This window comes from Melanotaenia boesemani, chromosome 14, assembly GCF_017639745.1.
Source record: "Melanotaenia boesemani isolate fMelBoe1 chromosome 14, fMelBoe1.pri, whole genome shotgun sequence".
Lineage (NCBI taxonomy): Eukaryota > Metazoa > Chordata > Actinopteri > Atheriniformes > Melanotaeniidae > Melanotaenia > Melanotaenia boesemani.
The window spans coordinates 9165740-9187582 of record NC_055695.1 but is presented as its reverse complement, the minus strand read 5'-3'; the positions used below and the strand labels follow the sequence as shown (position 1 = coordinate 9187582).

Below are 21843 nucleotides of genomic sequence, written 5' to 3'. Positions count from 1 at the left end.
GACTAACTTACCCAGATAATGCTGTAGCACATTGAATATCAAACTAAATGAGCCTCCGTAGACTGGACATCAACAGACATCTACGTTTTTGCATCTTTTTTTAATCTTTAATGTTAAATCAGTGTATGGAAATGTATATTAATAAAGCCAGATTACTAACACATCAGCTTTAATTCATATTTTTTCCAAAGTAAACTGCTAGACGTGTCAGAAAATTGTGAGTAGAAAGCAGATCTGTCTGAAACAATTAATTGTTTCATTTAAACGGCGACTTGGAGCTCCTGGATCAAATTCCAGCAGCTGCTGCCTTCATAATAGTCTTTTATGTGGCTTGAATACTCCGTCATAAACAGGTGGTGTGTAAAAGACTTGAAATGGATGAAAACCATTTCTTATTTATTATGATTACACCACATCACAACACTCTCAAGAACACGTTAGCCAGATCTAGGTTTGGCCAGTGAATGGTTCTTCCACCAGCAAACACATTGGCTTGGTGTTGTTTTTGGTGTTCACTTTTAATTTTGTTTTGATGTGAACATAATTTTCTGTATTGATTTTTGCCTTTGTCAAACTTTTAACAAGGTTCTTTTATGTTTCACATTACTGTTATTACTTTTTAAACAACTATTTGCCTTATGCAGACTTAAATAATGTGTATACTGAGTCACTGCTGTGCAACTCCATCACCAAATAATTTATTACTTCTGTGATTTGTCCTTGTCATTTTCATGTCTCTCAGACATTTTCTTTTTCTTTAGTCTAATGCGCTCAAAGTTTTGTTCAGTGTTCTTTGTTGGCAAGACTGTGCCACCCAGTCTTCTGTACTTGACAGTTTCTTTCTATCAGCTCCTGCTTAGCCAGTTTGCTGTTACTTGATCCTTTTTATCATCTGTCGGCCAGAGGATGCTCCCAACCGGCCAAAATGCCTGGCAACTGTAACCAAGGGGCAGACATAACCGTGCTAAGCTGTTGGTTGAATAAAAGATAAATAAAGTAACAAGAACAACTCAGAGGTAAATTTCCCCAAGGATAAATCATGCCAACAGGAGCCATGCAGAATTTCTACAATTTGACAGTTGTAGGAATTCTTCTTTTCCTCAAACCAGTGTCTCATGTCAGGAAATATAGATCAATAGATTTATTTATTTATTTATCCATCCATCCATCCATCCAACCATCCATCAATCCATTCTTTTATGTAGATGGAGACTGGAAATTGGAAACCAAGAGGAAGGAGTGGGACTAAAACAGAGAAGGAAAAAAGAGGTGGGTGAAAGAAGAAAGAGAGGGGAGGGGAGGGCTTAGTTAATAGAAAATAGACTGTGTGAGATAAGTGATATGTAAATAGGAAATGTATCCAAATTTACCTCTAGAGGGAAAAAGCCAGTCTGAGAGGAAGGATAATGTGGCAGGGAGCCTCAGGTGCAGCCTGGAGGGGAAGAGACTGGGCGATCAACGAGAAAGAGGGAGGGCAGTGTTTGTGTGTGTTTGACTTTGTGTGTGTGGAGAGTGAGAGAGAGAGACTTGAGTGTGCAAGCTAGAGAGATTGTGTGGTGAGGAAGAGAGGGAGGGAAGTGTAAGCCAGTCACAGCATCTCTCCTCACTGCACCAGGGCTGAGGGACTCTTCGTCCCCTCGCTGCAGATTTAACTCATTTTCATCAACGCATGCATTTTCTTTTCTTTTTCTTTCTTTTTTTTTTTTCACTTGCTGCTTTGGACAGATGCATCGCATTCCCCTTCATTTGTATGCCAGGATCTGAGGATTTTTTTATTGGAAAAAATTTATTGTCCTGTTTGTCTGAGGTATGAGGAGGTATTTGCAAAGGACAGTACTTAAAACTGAGGCTCGACTGGGACTTGGTCTTTTCTTTACGCTGCTACTGGATTCCCTTTTGTTTTGTTGTCAGTGTTTTGTGACGTGCAAAAGACATACTAAGAAAGGACTTAAAGGCAAGGCTGTAGGATCCTGCACATTTACAACTTGATTGCACTCTTGAAAGGACAAGTTACAAAATGTACGGTTGCACTAAGCACTTGAGCAGAAGGTATTCATTTGTGCGAACCGCTGCAGGATGTGCATCAGAATGCTACAATAAAAATGTAAGTGACAAGTTAATGGATTGAATGAGTGGATTGATGTTTCATCCCCAAACCCATCTCTGCAAGCATCTGCCACAGGATTGCTGAGGAGTCGAAGTGAGAGGAGCACTGAGTTAGTCAGCCGGCCTCACGTTTCTCCTGGAGAGTCCTTCCACCTGCCTGCACAGGAGTCTGCACTTTCATCAGCTGCAGGACATTTATGTTTATTCGTCTTGTGCAGCTTGCAGTCCAGAACGTTGAGAGGCAAGTCTGTGTTTTCGGATTTAAACCTGGAATTATTTTATTTGCAGAATTCACTCAGAAATTTTCATGCGCCTGGATTTTGCTTCATTTTGCGTGAGGATGCCTTGTAAACACATTTTCCCCACCGCCATGTGTGCTGAGAGAGCTGTGACATTATCTCCTGCGGAGATCCCCATGTTGTTCTAGTCTGTGTCTGTGTTTTGATTCAGACAATAGCTGGGCATACATGGGCTCCAGACACTGACCAGAGAACCACCAAAATAAGAGAAGCCTGCTGTTACACATTAAACACACTAACATCCAAGTGAAACTTCGGATTCTGCTGTAAAGATGATTTTTAGAAATTGGATGTTATTACAAATCTAAAGGGATTTTTTAGTAGTTGTCTCAAGTGCATTTTCAAGAGGTAACTGAACCCAGAAAATTCTTGTCCAAGTTTGAAATTGGAGCCATATGCTTTTTGAACTCTTCTGAGGTCCTGTCAGGTGAGAGGAGCTGTTGTACTTTGCTTTATGCTTCAACTTTGTGTGGTTTTTCTCCCTCACCTCTGCATTCTCTGCCCTTGTGAGGACAGCTTAAATCCCCAGCCTCCTGGTGGCAACTCTCATTAAAATCATGCGATGAGGCCACAGACTGGGAGGAAAAGCAGCAGGGAAACTCGCCTTTGGGATAGATGCTGGCAGCAGCACTAATGCTATCCCACTTTAGGTTTACTGAAGGAATAACACTTTTTTTTCCCTTTTTCTCTACTCGTGATTTATCCACCCACTACTGTCACTAACCATGTGTGATTGGAAAGGAGAAGTGAACGGGTTGTCCTACCCTCCCAGAGGCTGTATTGATTTTTCACCAGTCAGTGTTCATTTGATTGAGACCCAGCTATGTGAGAGTAAGATGAGCATAAGCATCAGCCTGCTAGACAGAACTGAGCTTTTTTAACTGAAGGAGGCTACAGACGCCTGGTGAGAAACAAGAGGGAGACAAGCCATTCTCCAGTTTCAGACCAGCCACCTTATGGGTGGCGCATCCCAAACCTGACTTGCCTTGTTAGTACCAAGAACAATGAACCAGTCTGAGCTGACAACGGACCTGATGCTCACTGCCAACAGGAGCCATGCAGACTTCTCTCCTGGCAGGGCATCCAACCACTCCTGTCCCTTGGGCTTGGGGCTGAAAGAAGGCCTGGAGGCTTGCATTCTGGAGACTGCTGTGATAGTACTTCTGACAGTGCTCATCATTGCAGGGAATCTGACAGTGATTTTTGTGTTCCACTGTGCCCCTCTGCTGCACCATTACACCACCAGCTACTTCATCCAGACCATGGCATATGCTGACTTGCTGGTGGGTCTTAGCTGCCTAGTACCCACCTTGTCTTTGCTCCATTACCCAGCAGGTGTCCAGGAACCAATCACATGCCAAGTTTTCAGCTATGTCATCTCTGTTCTTAAGAGTGTTTCAATGGCTTGTTTAGCCTGTATTAGTGTGGACCGCTACTTGGCCATAACAAAACCACTATCATACAACCAGCTGGTGACACCATGCCGGCTCAGAGGCTGCATCGCCCTCATCTGGGTCTACTCCAGCCTGGTGTTCCTGCCCTCCTTCTTTGGCTGGGGTAAGCCAGGATATCATGGAGATATATTTGAGTGGTGTGCTCACTCTTGGCCCACCTCTGCCCTCTTCACAGGCTTTGTGGTGTGCTTGCTTTATGCACCTGCTGCGCTTGTGGTCTGTTTCACCTATTATCACATCTTTCGTATTTGCCAGCAGCACAACAGGGAGATCAGCGAACGGCGGGCACGTTTTCCCAGCCAGGAGATGGAAGCTGGTGAAGGGAACGGTGGGGGGCATCACGGAGGGCATGGACCAGATCGGCGCTATGCGATGGTGCTCTTCCGTATCACTAGTGTTTTCTATATGCTTTGGCTCCCCTACATAATCTACTTTCTTCTGGAGAGCTCCCATGTGCTGGATAGTCCTGCGCTTTCCTTCATCACCACCTGGCTTGCCATTAGCAACAGCTTTTGCAACTGTGTCATCTACAGCTTGTCTAACAGTGTGTTCCGCCTGGGCATGCGCAGGCTGTCGCAGACTATGTGCTCCTTCAGTCATTGTGCTGCAGATGACAGGGACTTTGGGGAGCCTAAACCTAGGAAGAGGGCAAACTCGTGCTCTATCTGAAGGAATTACCAAGCAGGATGAGGATACTACTGGAAATCTGAATGTGAACATGAATCTTAAAAAGCTTTGGGACTAGTTAACTTGCAGCTAAACTGGTAGGGCTGAAAATGGCTTCTCTTATAGCCGCCTTTCAGTTGACACCAGTGATGTTGCCTTGCTCACAATAAACCATTTATGTCCAAATTTTCAAGGAGATTGGTGAAGTGTGTAGACAGAGAATTCTGTTGAAGGATGGGCACTCTGCGATCATTTTTATGCTATGGCACTGCATAGACTTTCACAACCTTTACATTCCATGGTATGTTTTCATCCAGGACAGACCTAGTTGGAAGAGAAAACCACCAATTCTATAATATTAACAAAATACGTTCTCAAACATTAAATGTGACCATACTATTTCATGGTTGTTAAATTTCTATTTGTAGTTGTTAATTTGATCTAAGCCTTCACTGGATGTTTCCGTAGTTTCTATGACTGTCATTTGTAGATGCAGTGTAATGTGCACTTAACTGTGCCAAATTCTCTTAAATATTTTAAATGAACATTAGACTTGTTACACATTTTAACATGTACAGCGACCATGACAACAGCTGCTGATAGATAGCAGATGATATATGGCCATGACTGTTTTCTTGAGGAAAGTGATCAGTCTTCTTCTCTTTCTTTTTTTTTTTATCTCAGGTGGTCTGCCACTTTTTTCTCTGTTGCCCACCACTCATCTGACCACTTTTTAAAATTTAAAGGATGTGCACGACAATTGTATGAAGTAAACTTCATATATAATTTAGTAGACATTTATGCAAATTTGTAGGGAAATTTAAACCCTTGAAATTATAGGAAATTTCCCAAATATTCAATCAAATTAAATCAGCTTTTTGCTTGATTTAACATGGTGATTCATCAATAATGCACATTATGCATCATTATTTGATGCTCTCAGCAGAAAACTATTCAGCACAATTAGGTTTCTTTTTGTTTTGTTTTGTTTTTTTTTTTGTCATTGTTTTTACTTATTTATTTTTACCCTCAATACCCTCCTTTGCTCCTGTAAGATAGCCCATCAGCACCAAGATTCATTGGTCTGGTTTTCCTGACATAACTGTGATGTAAGTGTTCTGTTCAGAGTTTGATGAATGGCAGCTGTTTGTGATGTGCAAATAAATATTACATTAAGGTCTGTAAGGTCACACAAAGCTGACTAAATAAATTGACCTTTTCCAGTTATTACTTTGTATTTAGACCTTTAATGTAGAAAAGATATATCTCTTATTTAATTTCAGAAGCAGATGTTTTTGTTTTCAAATAAAATCATTTATTCTGAGATGTACCGTTTAGATGCTGCTCTTAACTCATAAATTTTAACAGGCATGGAAAATGATAACAGTGGAAGTGTTGACCTGATGATGTAACCCAGTTTTAAGTGCTTTGGGTGACACAGTTATTTGTGTTAAAGCTGGATTTAATTTCCAAGCAGCAGTGGAAAGGAGCTCAGATTAATGTAATCTGATCCATCTTGAAGCTGCTGTGAGGTTAAAACTTAACCAAACAGAAATGACATAAATGTTAAAGGCTATCAGAATCTTTTCTTTATTTGTTGACTTGCTGTTTAGACAATGTTCTTTTACGCTTTTCTCTCGGCTGTACCAAATCTGTTGATACAAGTGACCGGTTACTTCCCTTAAACCACAGTGTGAATGTCCTGGGTGCTAAGTACTTAGTGTGAATTTCTTCTGAATTGGAATGGAAACAAATAAGGTAAAACCAAGCTAAAACTTTGTTTCCATGTCTTCATATCTAGCAACAAATGATAATGCTGCAGAGGGCACAATTGATGGGTTAGAAATAAAGTCCTTCATGTATTTCTTTTTCCTAATGGGTAATTTACTTTACTCTTCTAATTGATTGCATTATTATAATTTTTAACCATAGTCTCCTGGTTTGTTGACTTTTCCTCAGTCATGGGCATTTGCTACATTAGTGCAAATGATAATGGTTAAAAAAAAATTAAAGATTACCTTTAGTTGTGGAACTTAGCCTTTGCCCTAGCACAGTAATATATTTACTTTGCTTTGCCTATTATATATACCTCCCTCAGATCAACTGATCCATGTTAAAGGATAATCAATTTTCCATTAAAAACAGCCACATTTTAATCGTAATGACTTAGATTAGGTTCCCTCATTTCTCATAGTGTATTGTTGCTCATTTGTCATTCTTGCCTTGTTTGTTAATGTATGTTTATCCATTCAAAACACGTTTTGAAGTTACATAGTAAATCAAGCCTCTAGATATTGTACCTGTTTACTCCCCCATTTTATGCTGCTTATCAGTATCTTGTGCAAGTTATTCCTCGTTTTAAAGCTACATTAAGGGATTTTTTACCTTTTTTCAGGCAGGACCATTTGCAGCCTCTTACTTTTAATAATGTGTGATATGGTAGAAAGCAAATTTCTAGTTACACATCTAGAATAAATAACTCCATTGTACTAGAATTAAAGTCAAGTCCTCTTTGCTATCAGACGAATGTAAGTACAATATTCTTTTAAGCCAAAATTTGGTAAGCCGGCATGGCCAGTATAAATATGTCTTTGCATATGGATATGGTCTTCTTTCTTCACCAGCCACTTGTTACCTCAGTTCTCTTCAGTTTTGCAAGAGGCAGAACACCTTTTGTTGTAGCTAATTTATTTTATTTATTAATTTGACTCATGGATTTTAGATGACTAAATCAGTTACACAAAATCAAAAGTTTCTAAATGAGCTGTGGAAAGCTGCAGGTGTTTGTACCATTGGCCTTCATCTCTGTTCAAAATAATCTAGAGTTGATTCTGTGTTGCCATTAAAAATATTGCAGATTGCTCTGTATATGTGCCTGAAGATGTGTTTTGTGGAACAAAAAAAAAAAAAAAAAAAAAGTTGGAAAGAGGCTGCACTTAAGAACATTTTTCAGCTGTATAAACCTACCTGTACACGGTAAAGAGATTTTGTTCCTCATGATTTTGTGATAAGTTCAGTGATCTTCACTTGAACAAAGAATCAGTCAAGTCATTCATCGATCAGTCTGTCGGACTTCTGCCTTTAACTAGATGCATGCTCTATCTAATGTCTGCATCTGTAGGATGACAGGAGACATCAGATTTGTCCAAGCCTTGTGAATTCTCTTCTGTAGCCATATTTTCTGGTGTATGTGAGTAATAGAAGAGGGGAAATGCTGCATAGCAAATACAATACTAATGATAATTATTTATTGTTTTTTTTTTCCTCAAAATTTAATAGATTGTATTTTTTATTTATTTATTTTTTGTACTCGTTTGGCACATTGTGCAGTGGGGTTTTAGGTGAAATTCATAGGATCTGTGCTGATCTGTGCTATATAATCCTCACAGCGTGGTTAAAAAAATACATATTACACAGAAGAAGAAATAAAAATCTTTGTAATAGCATAAGCTAAAATAGCTCATTCATTATTATATAATGTAAAAGATAGAATATTCCATCTTCTCTATTAAAATCCTTCAGATTACATTTATAGGTCTGAAGTTGCATAAATATTCATTCCTTTGGGTAAGCTTTTTTGGTGACAGGTTATATAAGATGTGTGTCTTAGCGCAGGTTTCAAGAACCCAAGCGCCACTGGATGAATATTTAAAAAAAATATATATATTTGTGTCTGTGTTGCACCAACAAAGCTGAAGTGGTAGGAAATCAAAATCTTATTTCAGATAATTCCTGTTACTTTCAGGTGCATTGATGGGAATTTTCACCTAAGAGTTTAATTAGAGGATAATAGATATTTATTTATAAATCTGTGTGTAAACCTTTACACAATATACTATAAATGGGACAACTGTATGTAATATGTGTGTAACTGTTTTTGATCTGCTGTAAATCCCCCTCATGAAAAAAGAAAATTTCTCAAACATTCTGGCAGGTATTGTGCACCCATTTGTGTTAAATCAACCACTGTAGGCTGCTGATGTTTTGAGTAGGAGGTGAGTGTGTTAAATTCCACAATATCTATTTTTTTATTTTAAAACTTTGTCAAAGGCTATGGTTTTGCTGTTGCTGCCAACCTAATAAAGGTAAAAGTAGTAGACGTTACCATTCTGTGTAGTTGTTTTTGTGAATTGTTTCTATACATTAACTCACTAGTTAACTTGCACTCATTCTTGATCTCTTCTGAGTTGACCCTCATGTTTGTTTTTATACACGTATTCGAAGGAAAGATTAACTGATGTGGACTCAATCACTTTCAGTTTGATTTTTGTGATTACCTAACGTCTGCCTGTGCAAACACAGCAAAATGTTTTCTTAACATAGAAATGGACTCATATACAAGCTAATGTTATTTTTTTAATGTAATGAAAGCATAATGGTCACTGGAGAAAGGTACATGTGCACATTTATTAGCAGCATCAGACAGGAAGTATTTTTGTACTGTCCTGTATCTAATTAGCAGATTAAAAGTGAAAGTATTTTTGTTCTTCTTCAAAGAGACATTGTGGAGTAAACATTACAACCCAGTGCTACTACAGCCTGCTAATTTTAAGTCAAGTGAAATCTGTACAGGTGATTGACATAATTTTGTTAATGACTTTATACTCATCCATTTTTTGTATCAGCGTTGCTTCTTCTGTTATGAGAAATATTTGCCTCCATAGACACAAGCACATTTATGCCGTGCATCCGTTCGTGCTCACAACACTCATCCCTTAGCAATAAAAGAGAAGAGAAATTAAGAAACTAAAGTTTTAGTTAGGTCTCCGCAATTAAATGCCCTTCTGTTAATCTCGTAATCAACCACCTGCCAGCACTAGTGGTTAGATGTCTGCAGGGTAACATCTCTGTCGCAGCAAAGTGATTTCTTTACTGGTTTTAGGACTTAATGGGGACCATCAAGTCATCTGTGTGAACATTTTCGCATTTTATTCAGTTGATGAATTGAAATGAAAATGAATTGTTTTGATGGGGAAATTTTCGCCTCATCGTGCATGTTTCATAGGAGATGAATGGAGAAGGAGCGACATTCCCTCCCATGTGTTGAGCCCATTAGACTACAGCTGAGCTTCAAAGCAGCCACAACCCAACCAACCATTTTCACCCAGTAGCGTTTTGGAGACAAAGCCAGAAGAGAGAGGAGGTTTTAAGTTGACTGTAGAATAGAATAAGTTATGAATGAGATTATGAACAAGATCTTGAAAGAGCATTATTTAATTCTGACATCGTTACAAGACTGGTGACATGTAGGGATGCTCTGATACCATTTTTTTTCCTGCCCAATACCAATTCTGATACCTGGGGTTTAGGTATCTACCGATACCGAGTACTAATCCTATACCTGTTATTTCATTAACAGGTTTATTAAATTTATAATTTAAATAAATTAGATTTATTATAGATTTTGATGTATGATATTGTTATCATTATGCTATCATTCAATAGTCTAGCATAGATTAAACTATAAAACATCAATTGACACATGAAAATGATTGCCTAAGAACTTATAAATTATTGACTAGGCAAATCAAAGAATTTGTATTAAATAAAATCTTAAAATTGGGCTTAGAGTAAATGTTTTTTCATCACAGAAAAGAGCTGGTTATCCAGGACAGTAAAATTGCAGTGGCTTTCTGGCTTTCTTTTGCACATTTCTTTCATCTTGTAAAAGCATTTGCAAGTTGTTTGTTGTTGCTGCGGCTCGTTGCACTTTTCCTTTAAGGCAAAACAAACTCCTTGTTCTTCTCTGCGTGATAGCAACACAAAAGCTTTATAGGAGAGTATTTCTGATGCTAATTTCAGTATTGGCCCAACTCTCGTGACGTGGTTTAGATGAGCCTCACGAGATGAACTAGGCTTTAGAGAAGGTCACAATCTGAAATCTGCAAATTTAGAAAAAATGAAAAGTCAAAGGTGGGAAGATGATTAGTATAAGAATAAGGAGAAAGACTCATTAGGAGGATGTAAGCAGTTTCATGCTCATTAGCTATACCCACTTTATCCTGCAGTGTGGGGGCTGGTGCTTATCCCAACTTACTTAAAGTGAGAGGAGGGGCAGATCCTGGACAAGTCACCAGTCTGTCACAATGCTAACTCACAGCAACAGACTAATCCAATTTAAAGTAACCAATTATCCAAACATGCATGTCTTTGGGCTGTTGGAGAGAATGAGAGTAACCAGTTTGTTTTAAATGTTGAGCTAAAAAAGGTTGTCACTTGGGGGTTTGTAAAACTTATCACATAATACCAGTATACATTTATTTTCCATCAATCCATACACAATTCACCACAACAGAAAACCCAAATAAACTTTTATTTATTTATTTATTGTTTGTGCTTTTGTTAAACATAGAAGAATTCTTATTATTTAAGTAGTTTTTTGTAGAGCATCTTTGGCATCTTCTTTGGACAGATTACGGGGTCATTGGACTTCAACGCTTTCCTAAATTCAGTTTTATGTTTTCTTAGGTCGTTATTTTTTTCTTCATTAATCTTTTCCTCTATTCTGATTATTCTTCTTGCTGTTTGTATTTGAAAATAGTGTCTGGGAACAATTTAGTCAGGGGGTCAGGGTGACTTGCTCTCCAAAATGTGTTTGTCTGTTTAGCTAATTTTGCCAGCTCCTTAATACAAACTTTATTTTTATATTCCCAATCCTATGCTGCCTATGACCTTGGTAACCTTGATATAATTATACGTTTCTCATTTCAGTGTTGCTTCTTTCTTTCAAGCAATATAAGAATGATCCTCCATGATAAACGTGTGTGTGTTTATACTCAGATAAACTCACACAAGTCAAATGCTGAATTTCCAGACTCACTTTGTTCATCTTTCCTTTGGGAGACTGGTTTCTTTAAAAACCATTTTAGGGATCAAAATTGACTTTCCTCATAATAATCCAGGCTTAGGACTGACCGCTTACAGCCACTGATTAATTCTTCCCTTTTAAAAACAGAGCAGAAACTGAAGTCTATTGCAGCAATTAGCAGGTGAGAGGCAGGTTACACCCTGGACAGATCGCCAGTCTATCGCAATATATCAGTCTAAAATCAAAACATCAACAAACCCTGTTTTGCTTTGTCATTGTATAGTATATCATGCAGCTTGTTTATTAAAAATGAACTGCATTCATGTCTTTACAAATCTAAAGCAGCAGAATATGTAGATCTTTGCAAAGGTTCTGGAAACTGCACTATACACAAATGGTATTTGCAATCCACAGTAATTTTTACTCATTAAGTAATTTTTATTTCCTAGGCCCTAAAAGTTGTATACATGATCAGAGGTTTGCATATTATTTGAAGACGTCTCATTGCAGCAGACAATGTTGTTCTGTCACAAAAAGCTGTTTGTGTAGAACCCCTGTTTTCATTTTAGGATTAAATGGACTTTAAAAAACAGTTTTAATATGTTATATATATATATATATATATATATATATATATACATATATATATATATATATATATATATATATATATGCAAGTTGTAATTCAGAAACAATATCTGTAATTGTTCGATCAACAGAAAGCTTTTCATTCACACTTCATATTCAGCCAAACTAAAAAGAGCAGCTCTGAGTCCAGGCCAGCTCAATATTCATGGCCAAGACTTTATCAGGAATTCCCTTTTATTTCCACATATGGCAGCACTCGTCTAACTTCCCCTTTCCCTTTTTTGCTACTTTTATTCTTCCATCTGGATTGAGAAAGGACCACCTGACCCTCTTTTGGGGGTGGGGGTAAGAGCCTTAATTGGAGAGGAAGCCAGTTCCTGTCTCTGAGTACTAATGGTGGAGCCTTGCGGCAGCCACCAAAAGCTTTGATGGCATAACGAGGACACACTCATACACCCACATACCAAATCTCATACATCTTGCATGACTCTTTGAAAATGTAGACTGCCGACTGTGGTCTGATAGCTGACAGGTGTGCCCTTACAGTTCATAGTATACAATATTAAGCAATCTTTAAAGTTTAAACTGGGGATAAGAAGGCTGAGGGTAAGGCCTTGTCATGCCATCAAGAGTTATTTATTAAATCAGTGGATCTGTGTATAATATCAATACATTTAGTAGTTGCTAAGACATTCCCCTTCTGAAAATAGCAGATTGTACAGCAGATTATCAAAACCTGAGAGATTTTTAAACCACAGTTGTATAAGCATTTGTGGCGTGCTTCACGCCTTTAACATTCCTGAAAGTGATTCATTTAAAAAATCTTTACAAATTTTGAACTTTAAAATGACAGGCTTTCATCTACAAATGCACTGTTGTGATACAGAATGAAGAATGAACAGCATTATTGAGTTTCTCTTTAAAGTGCATTGAGAGTCGTAAGCTGAAATTTAGTGTTACACAAATAAAATTTAATTGAACCATTGCTTTAGAGTTTTCATACAGTCCTTCCATAATTTGATTTACTGCCATGGTTTTATTTACCATTGCAGACAAGAATATGTAGAATATATGTGTAATGTGGTCTTGTGAGTTAGCTGCTATATAATAGTACTTATGCAGCCCCTGATCATGGAAGCAAATGATGCTGCAGAAAGGACCCACACTCTCATCAGAACACTGTGAGAGCCCCTCGGCAGAGCGTACAGTAGGGACATGGCATTATAATAACAATAGTGTCCTGGTAATTGCCCTGGTAACAAAATGGCCGATGGTTCAATCTCCATTTAAGAGTAGAAACTTGTCAAAGAGCTCCAGTGCAATAAACTGACCACTTACATGCCCACTTATAGCAAAGCAACCTGGACCATTGGAAAATGTCTAAAATGTGGAATTATTTTCAGTCTCCATCAACTGCTTTTGAGCTCAGTTTTTCTTGCTTTTGTTTCTTTTCTTTGCTAATTAAATCTAACACAAAATGGGCCACTGTGCTCATTTAGTAATAATTAATTGGTGGTTTAACAGCTTAAAAGACCCCATTTTAAACCTTTTTGACAGTGGAAGTTGTACCCTTTTTACAATACAGAAATAGACAGCTTTAAAAGTACTCTCAGAAGGGTGATTGACCAGATATCTAGAGGTAGTGGAGGTTTGTCATTTTTGACTAAGATAATTTAGTTACTTTTAATGTGAAACTGTGCTTTTGAGCGAATTCATCTGAAAATGGGCACAGATATCCCTGTGATTAAATGATTATCAAATCCTACTTCTTTATATGGCATCCAGCCTTTTTTATGCTACTGTGTGTGACCATTTGTTTATAAACACAAAGCCAATATTACAGATTAACCATATCTCTAGAGTTAGAGTGACAGCTTTCTTGTGAGGTTGCTGCAAAGACCTGTGGCCTAGTTGTGCCCTCAACGTCAGATTCTTAATCAGGCTAAAGTGAAGGTAAAAACTAATGGTAGCCATGTTGTTATAATGCTTAGGGGTGTGGTCTGGGGAATCATAAATAATACACACCATCATGAATATAGTAATACAAAATTATTGCCTTGACTGCCTTACAGTAATAGAAAGGCTTTGTCTTTTCAACAAGTAATGCTAGCTTGAAGACTCACAATATGCATTAAGACACTGCAAATCACACAACTTTGTACACATGGATCTCCTTGTGTTCTTTCATGGAGCCACTGAGTGACCTACCACTACTCCTCTTTCAGGCCCCGGGGTCCTTCGTCCCCACATGACAGAGATTTAACTCATATCCTCCAGTAAAAACAACAACACACAGAAAATGTCAGATAGCGGGGGGTGGGGGGTGGGGGGCTGCACTTTATCTGCTGACCTGTGTCTGTGCATGTATTTGTGTGTGTGGATGTGAGGTGGTAGAGAGCGCTTTGTGGTAAAGCATCAAATTGTTTCCAAACAATATCAAACTGGAACAGAGCAGAATGTACATATTTTTTTCTTTACTTTTTATTCTTTACATAGTTGTGTTTATTATGAGTATTTTATTTTTTGCTTTACAGTTTGTCACAAAAAATGCTAAAGAAATCCTTGCTTGGAACAGAATGTTTTGATGTGGTTTGGTATGATTAACTCTTATTTCTGTTGCGTTTGCGACAGCCAGTAGTACCCTTACTTGGTAAGCAGTGTATAAGACAATAATAATAATAATAATAATAATAATAATAATAATAATAATAATAATAAAATCATTAACAGAAATATGGCAGCCAATCCACACAAATGGCCTCTTCGACCACTACTGAACATTCATCCACATTCACTCATCAGCGAGGCCAACACTGGAGGCAAACAGGGTGAAGTGTCTTGCCCTGCTCTCCCAATGAGCAGGATTCCAACAGTCAACTTTCTAATCATTGGACGACATGCTGTACCATCGGAGCCACTGCTGTCCAAATAACAAGATCAATAGATGTGTCAGCTACGTAGTAGCACAACATCATTGTGGCACAACACATTCCTTTAATTATAACAAAGAACACGAAGGATGAGTATGGTGGACATCCAGCAGTTTGACTTCTTTCTTCTTGGCATGTAGATTTAAATAAAAAATCCATTTTGTATTTAAACATGGTGCTGTTCCTGCTTTGTTCTTATTGCTGAGTCACGCGGAAAGTCGCAGTTCTTTCACAAATCAGTGGATTGCAGGTGTTTCAAATTCCACCCTGAGTGGAAGCTCAGATACAGGGAGTGACCCAGTTTTATTCTAAAAAGTTCTTTGTGGGATAAACTGTGCTTTAAAAAAAAAAAAAAAATTAAAAAGTACTTCCACTTTAGTTCACTGTTGCGTCAGGTGTTTTTCCTAACCTGCTTGTCATTACTTCCACTGCAAACAAAATGACAAATTTTGCTCTTTGGGTTTTTGTGTCTGTGTCACCAACCTGACTTTTTGAAATGCAGAACCAGCAAGACTATTAAAATGCCGCAGCAGCGAAACAGAAACAGACGAATGTGCAGTGTGCCAGGCAGGCCAGCTGTTGCCCCCCATCACCACCCACCATCAAACCCCCAGGGAAGCCTCCAGAAACTTCCTCGTCGGTAACCAAGGACAAAGGTCTCAGGGGGAGCTGGTTTTTAATTATCGCACCGTGTCCTCTGAATATGACACCAATACATTATCTCACCGCATCCCACAGAAATGAAGAGTAATGAGGAGTGTTTATGGGAGCCAGGTGTTTATGCAGAGGGGTGGTAACATTATTACATCCTTGTGTTTTAATGTATTAAACCTAGAGGCTAGGTTGACTGTGAAGTTATAGTACGCTTTTTGTTTAATGCACTTTTTTGGATTGTTACTTTTTTTCTGAATATTTATTTTTTTAGTTTGATTTAAATATAAAATCTGTAGGCTACTGTAAGTAATCAGGCATTTGGGGAATTTTTCCAGAAGACTGAGTGTTTCCTTTTTGTATCCTCTCATTTCCCACAGTAAAACATCAGAGCATAATCAGATTTTGAGTTGATCCTCTAACAAGTAAAGCGTGCATACACCTCATTCAGCCCTGTGGGTTTTCCTCAAACTCTCTTTTTTTTTTTTCAACAGTCACAAGGTGCGTTGCTGAAATTGATGGCAAGCCTTTGAATTGCTTAGAAAGCATTTCATATTTGCTGAACACACATTTTCCCCACATTTTTTCACAGTAACACATCAACAAAGGCAGTCTCACTGATCAACCAGTCTTTTTTGCAACCTAGCAGCTCTGCTATGCAACCCTGTTACAAAAACAAGATTGCAATTGCAATAATTTGCAACTAATTTAAACCCCAAATATTTCTGATACCACACAAGCTGTCTTCACTCACACATGACTATTTTTCCTCCTTCCCAGTATTTCATAACATATACAATGACTATTTGGAGAAAAAGGCATCAGGGACTAATTCAAGAGATGCAGCAGTGTGCCTCGTTGTATAAATTTTCTTGCAGTCTCCTCCAAAAACATCCACAGTCTGGAGCTTTGTCAACTGAATATGAATATAAGACCAAGTCTGAATGGACATTGCTTCAGCTTGAATTTGCTGCAGTTTTACTTGTCATATTTTTACTAAGCACATTGGGATGTGTTGTTTGTTCAACCTGCATATATAGTCGCATATAATTTTTATTACAATGTAACCTATACAAATATTTATATTACATATTTGTCACAAGAGAGTCAGATAAAAATATTTTGCTATCATCAAGAACAGTGTAATGAAGCAGCTTTTGTGTGGTATTAGCCAATCCTGAACTTATGTCTCTGTACGAATAAATAACAAATGTCATTTACTGTCAAGCCTACTCCTATTGCATTTCCTTCCACCTTTTTTGCATTTTTTTTTTATTTAAAGGTTTTTGTGACCCACACGTTTGAAGGAGCTACCATCTATCCAAATAACAGAAGCCAGCTCATATTCTGGCTGTCACTCATACAGACACCTCTTTCACCAAGCTTTTTTTTCCAACTCCCTACTTCCTTTTAATGTCTGCCTGTTTAAGTCACTTCTCCATCACCTCATATTTGTACGTCTGCTTGTCTAAACTGTCTCGTTTTAAGACAGCCAGGTTCTCTGAATGTGTCTAATTCAACTCTAGCAGATTTTGTTACTGACTTACTCTGCATAATAATGTAAATTAACTAAACAAGAACCAGTGCCTCACACTGAAGCAGGCTAGATATGTATAGGTGTTGTACTTATTCTGATTTCTTGAAGACAATGTTACAATTACTAAGGGGATGCAATGATACAAAAGTGTTTACTTCATTCTGCTCTTTTTTGTACCAGAAAATCTGTGTTTATTTTTTTCATGTATTTGGTTTTGTATTGTTTATTTATTTTTATTTTATTTTCTAAAAATATTAAAAAGTGCTCTGGTAGTAGAATGTACTTTTGTCTGCTAAAAATAAAGCACATCAACAAAACAAAAAATCAATCAATTTCTTTCTGCAACCCTGCAGAAGAGACTAAACTCACTGTCATGCTGGTACACCACAGCTGTTTTCTAACACAGCTTGTAATGCACTATTTTCCACTTATGCTGCAGCTTGGCATACTAATGGCAGCACTTAGTTTTATTTCCTCATCTTCATCAATGTTGAATACTGTCAAAGTGCATTGCATTTATTCAGTCGACCCAACCCTCCTCTCTGGCGAGCACAAGGGAAAGAAGCCTTCTAGCCAACCATAGGATCAATAAGTAGGTTTGTCAGGATATCGAGACGAGCAGCACAGAAACAGTGTTGTAGTGATTTCTATCACTGGCCTCAGAGCTGAGTTTTGCGATGTGACCTACTGTCTGACATGCTGTGTGAGAATTTTGATTATTGCTGGTTTTAATGGAAAATTGCAGTGACATGATGCTTGTCGCTGTTCTGCCTTAGCTTTTTGGAAAAAGGGATTACATGATCAAATTTTAAGTGGATAAAAAAAAAAAGATGCTCAAGCATTGATGTTCTGTTTTTCAGTAGTTGTAAGTTGAAGTTCTCAGTTGAAGTGCTCAGCTGCCTGTTGATGATTATAATCTTGATGTGATCATTTAGCAGGTGTCAAATGAACAAGATTCACTGGAATCACACTGTCAGTTTCACTTTGTTTTGAGAAACCAAATGCTTTTCAACAATTAAATGAGCTGTCTTTACAGAGTTGCTCCCTTTTCAGTTATTCTTTGCACACCATCTGACTTCAGACCAAGTAATCTGTCTTCAGGTTGTTTGTAGCAGTTTTAACACCAGCAGTATCATCTCTGATTGGTTGGGCTGTCACTTCAAGACTGTGAGTGTTCAGCTGTTTAAACAGGCGCATTTTGCTCCTGTCTCATCATTTTAGGAAAGCGTGGTTGCTTCTCTCAGCCTCCAGCACCCATGGGCCCCATCCACACCTGGGAGTTGCATAATACTGTGAGAAGAAAAGGGTAACTTGAGAGCTTAATGCTCTCTAGAACTGTAAAATTAAGAGCAACATAGAGCTACATCTCAGATTATGCATTTTAATTTTGAGTTTTGTGCACATGACTGCTGCTTTTAACCACAGAGCCTTTAAATATTAAAGCGGTTAGATCAAGGACTGTTTGACAGGATAATGAATGTGCAGGTGATGGACAGACTGGCACATACATCTATACATAAATATGAATAGATTAAATTGATTTATTCATGGTGAAGCATGATCTGTTTGGCCTTGTTCCATTTTGTTCCCAAAGTGTGATTTAAAAATGATCTTAGTTTTAGTGCAGTCATAAAAACTCATTCATGTGTTCCTTGTGTTGTGTGTCACATTGCTGAATGAGCCAAAGGGTCATTGGCATTTACACACATCCCATTTGAGAACAAATTCAATCTTTCGTTAAGTCAACGGACTTTCCATCTCAAATGGCTAAATTTTGTGTGTCTTTTCTTTAAATATCCAAGAACCTTGACATGTGATTTCTTGAAAACAAAGATCACAAGCTGTGGAGATTTTAGTTTCCTGTGAGTGCCTGTTATCAATGGTGTATGTATATACTGTATATTCCATCAATAACAACTGATTTAAGGTTTAACTATCAATTACTGCATTGAAGGCTATAAAAAATTGTTCCATCATCCTCTTTTTAAAAGACGCTGACTCTGGACACTGATACACATAAATGCAGATGCTGGCACACATTATAATGTAGTACAGCATTTGTAACCCTGATTCAAATGAATGAACCTTCTAAACAGGTTTTCATTAAAGTCTTTGAAAGCCAGTTAATGAAACACTAATTTCAGACAGGTGTGCTGAAGCAGGGAAATATCTAAAACATGTAGGGCACCTTGTTCTGTGGACCAGGACTGATAAACACATGCATTAGATCTAGTATAGGTGCTACATGGTACTCTATCAGTGGAAAAACAGGACCTGATACCTGATACTATGAACACTTGTAGCAGGACCACATAACTAGACGTCATTAGAGTCACAAATATCAACTGGCTTCAAGTGGTTTCATCTTTCTTACAGGAACAGGGGAAGCTAATAGTGAGCAAGGTAAAAAAATAACCAGACAACCAACTTGCATGCATGTTGTGGATCACTGATGTCAGTTCAGTTCTTCTAGTTTCTTAATGAAATGTTATTTTCATAATAATGACAGGTGTCAGCTCATGTTGGCTTCAAGTATAATATAAATTAAGCCACAGTTCCCATGGTGGTGATTAACATTTAAAGCATCCTTCATTAAGCTTCTGCTCTTTTTTTTCTTTCCTCTCATATGCAGCAGATGCAGTTTAGTGTCACCCGTAGCAACTTCGTCTTATACGTTAAGATTCGAACAAAAAAACATTCACGTATTTGTATGCTGATCTGAGTCTGATGAAAATTTTTTGTGTAACCTGACTGTCAGTGAAGCAGAAGAGTTAAATATTAACTCAGAACAGTGATAAAACTCATTCATCAGCCTTCGATGCATTCACTCCATTACTGTTTAATTTCATATGGGATTATTTTGATGTTTCATGAAACTTTTATGACAAATCCAGAAACGTAGAGAAGCAGCAGATGGATGATCTTACAGTAACATGATTAGGAACAGTTGCTGGAAAGCTAATATTATACTTTATTTTTTTTAGGTAATTGTTTATAGATTTGTGACATCTAACAGATGACTTTTTGATCCAGAGACTTGACTTTTCTTTTATCTTTCAAGCATAACTATATTCTTAACTAATGTAATCATTAAATGCCCTCGTCTTTGAGTAACACATTGACATTCATGTGTAATGAATACTGTGGATTACTATTTTTTCCAAAGGCTATTTTGTGGATTATGTAAAATTTTGAATATTATCAAGGTGTTAATTGCCATGGCAACTGTGACATCTAAGTAACTTGTTTAGCTGATGTACTCTTTTATGCTTTGACTACATGACAATAGGACTGTTGATGCTGCATGGCAATACTTTCTCTTTAGATCTTCTTAGATTTTTTTTAACATGTGGCATCCTCTACCAGTCAAGCTCATGTGTTAGATGAAATGTTGTTGGCGGTGGAGTGCAGCATTGGACACATCAGCAGTTTTTATTTTTAGCTGCCAGTGTTAAGTAGGTAACCTGTTGGTGAGATCTGAGTAATGGACTGTCTGCCTTACAAGCCCCCAGGCTACAATTAGACGAAACCTCTTGTTCCCCTCTGTGTACATATCTCAGTCCCCTCTCTTTTATCTCTCACTTTTTCAACTTGTGCCCCAGTCTGTCTTTTCCTCTGTCTGTCTGCTTTGATTTCTCTCAATCTTCCGCTTTCTCCTTTGCTCTTACCTCAGTCAGTCTAAAAGCCACCAGGGGATAAAACTGACAGGTACACACGGTGCTGTAGAATGCAAACACACAAACTGACAGTACAGTCTTTGATACAGACTGATGGTGGATAGTGTTGATGTAATCCCCAGCCTCTGCTAATGTTTTTCTTTTAATCCCTCCATATTCATTGTGTCATCAGCAAGACACCAAGCATCTTTGATGTATAGTAATCCTGCTCATTTTTATGCTTGTGAAAGGGTGAAGTATATGCATATAGACCTACGTTTCTGGTTTTTGTTTTACTGTCGTGCATTAGAGTGGATAAAAGATTTATTTATAAATTTAAAAACTTGTATGCTTGTTTCGATGTGCTTATCTGCACAGATATCAATGCTTTCATGGCATTTAACTTCCTAAATATTGTGTTTTTATTTGCCATCATGTGTGTGACTATAGTCCATGCCCTCATGAATGTGTGTATATTTCTGGTTTATACAGGTTTATGATCCAACAGACTCTTGTAGGCTTGTCTTCTTACTCCTGTGGAGCACCTTAATAAACTCTGCACGCACTGTTTCTGCCAATCAAAAAGGATCCAACAATCCTTGTGTAAATTTTGCAGCCTTTTTTTTCTATTAGGGGATTATCTTGAGTCAAGAATAGCCTTGTCTTCCGATGTGGTGCTGTCTCTCCTTTCCTGGTCTTATCACAGCCTCAGATCCTCTGTCCTCCTGTTACCCCTGTCTGGAAGCAACCAATCACTAACTGCCTTCTGGATTCCTCTGATGTTTTTCCCAAATTGTCACAGATGAAGAAACATATTCAGTGGAAGATACTCTGGTTGAGGGTGATAATGGATGCCTTCATACTATACTCAGAGCTTCTATCTGTAGCTCTTTCCCCAGTTCCAAAGGAATATTAACTAGAGGTGTCATTATTAATGGGGCTCTCTGACTGAGCCACATTATTTTTGTTATATTTTTGCATTTTCCCTGTTAAACTTATAAACATGTTGGCATAGTACAGAGCATCATATGAACTCAAAGTTTTCTGAATTGGTCACTCTGCTATTTGTTAATTTTCTGGCTTTCTGATTCAGAGTTAGGGTATGACGGCCATTAATGCCACCAGCACTGGGAGGAATGAGTGGGTCT

General features: G+C 37.8%; 2 protein-coding genes across 2 annotated transcripts in view; both read left to right on the top strand.

Moving 5' to 3' along the window:
• The window catches only part of rabgap1l (RAB GTPase activating protein 1-like), a 106791-nt gene that overhangs the window by 35183 nt on the left and 49765 nt on the right, over positions 1-21843 (top strand). The window lies entirely within an intron of this gene.
• Positions 1615-4593, top strand: gpr52 (G protein-coupled receptor 52). Its single transcript, XM_042006763.1, has one exon. It carries the CDS (start codon positions 3410-3412, stop codon positions 4526-4528), a length of 1119 nt encoding a protein of 372 aa, XP_041862697.1. The 5' UTR covers positions 1615-3409; the 3' UTR covers positions 4529-4593.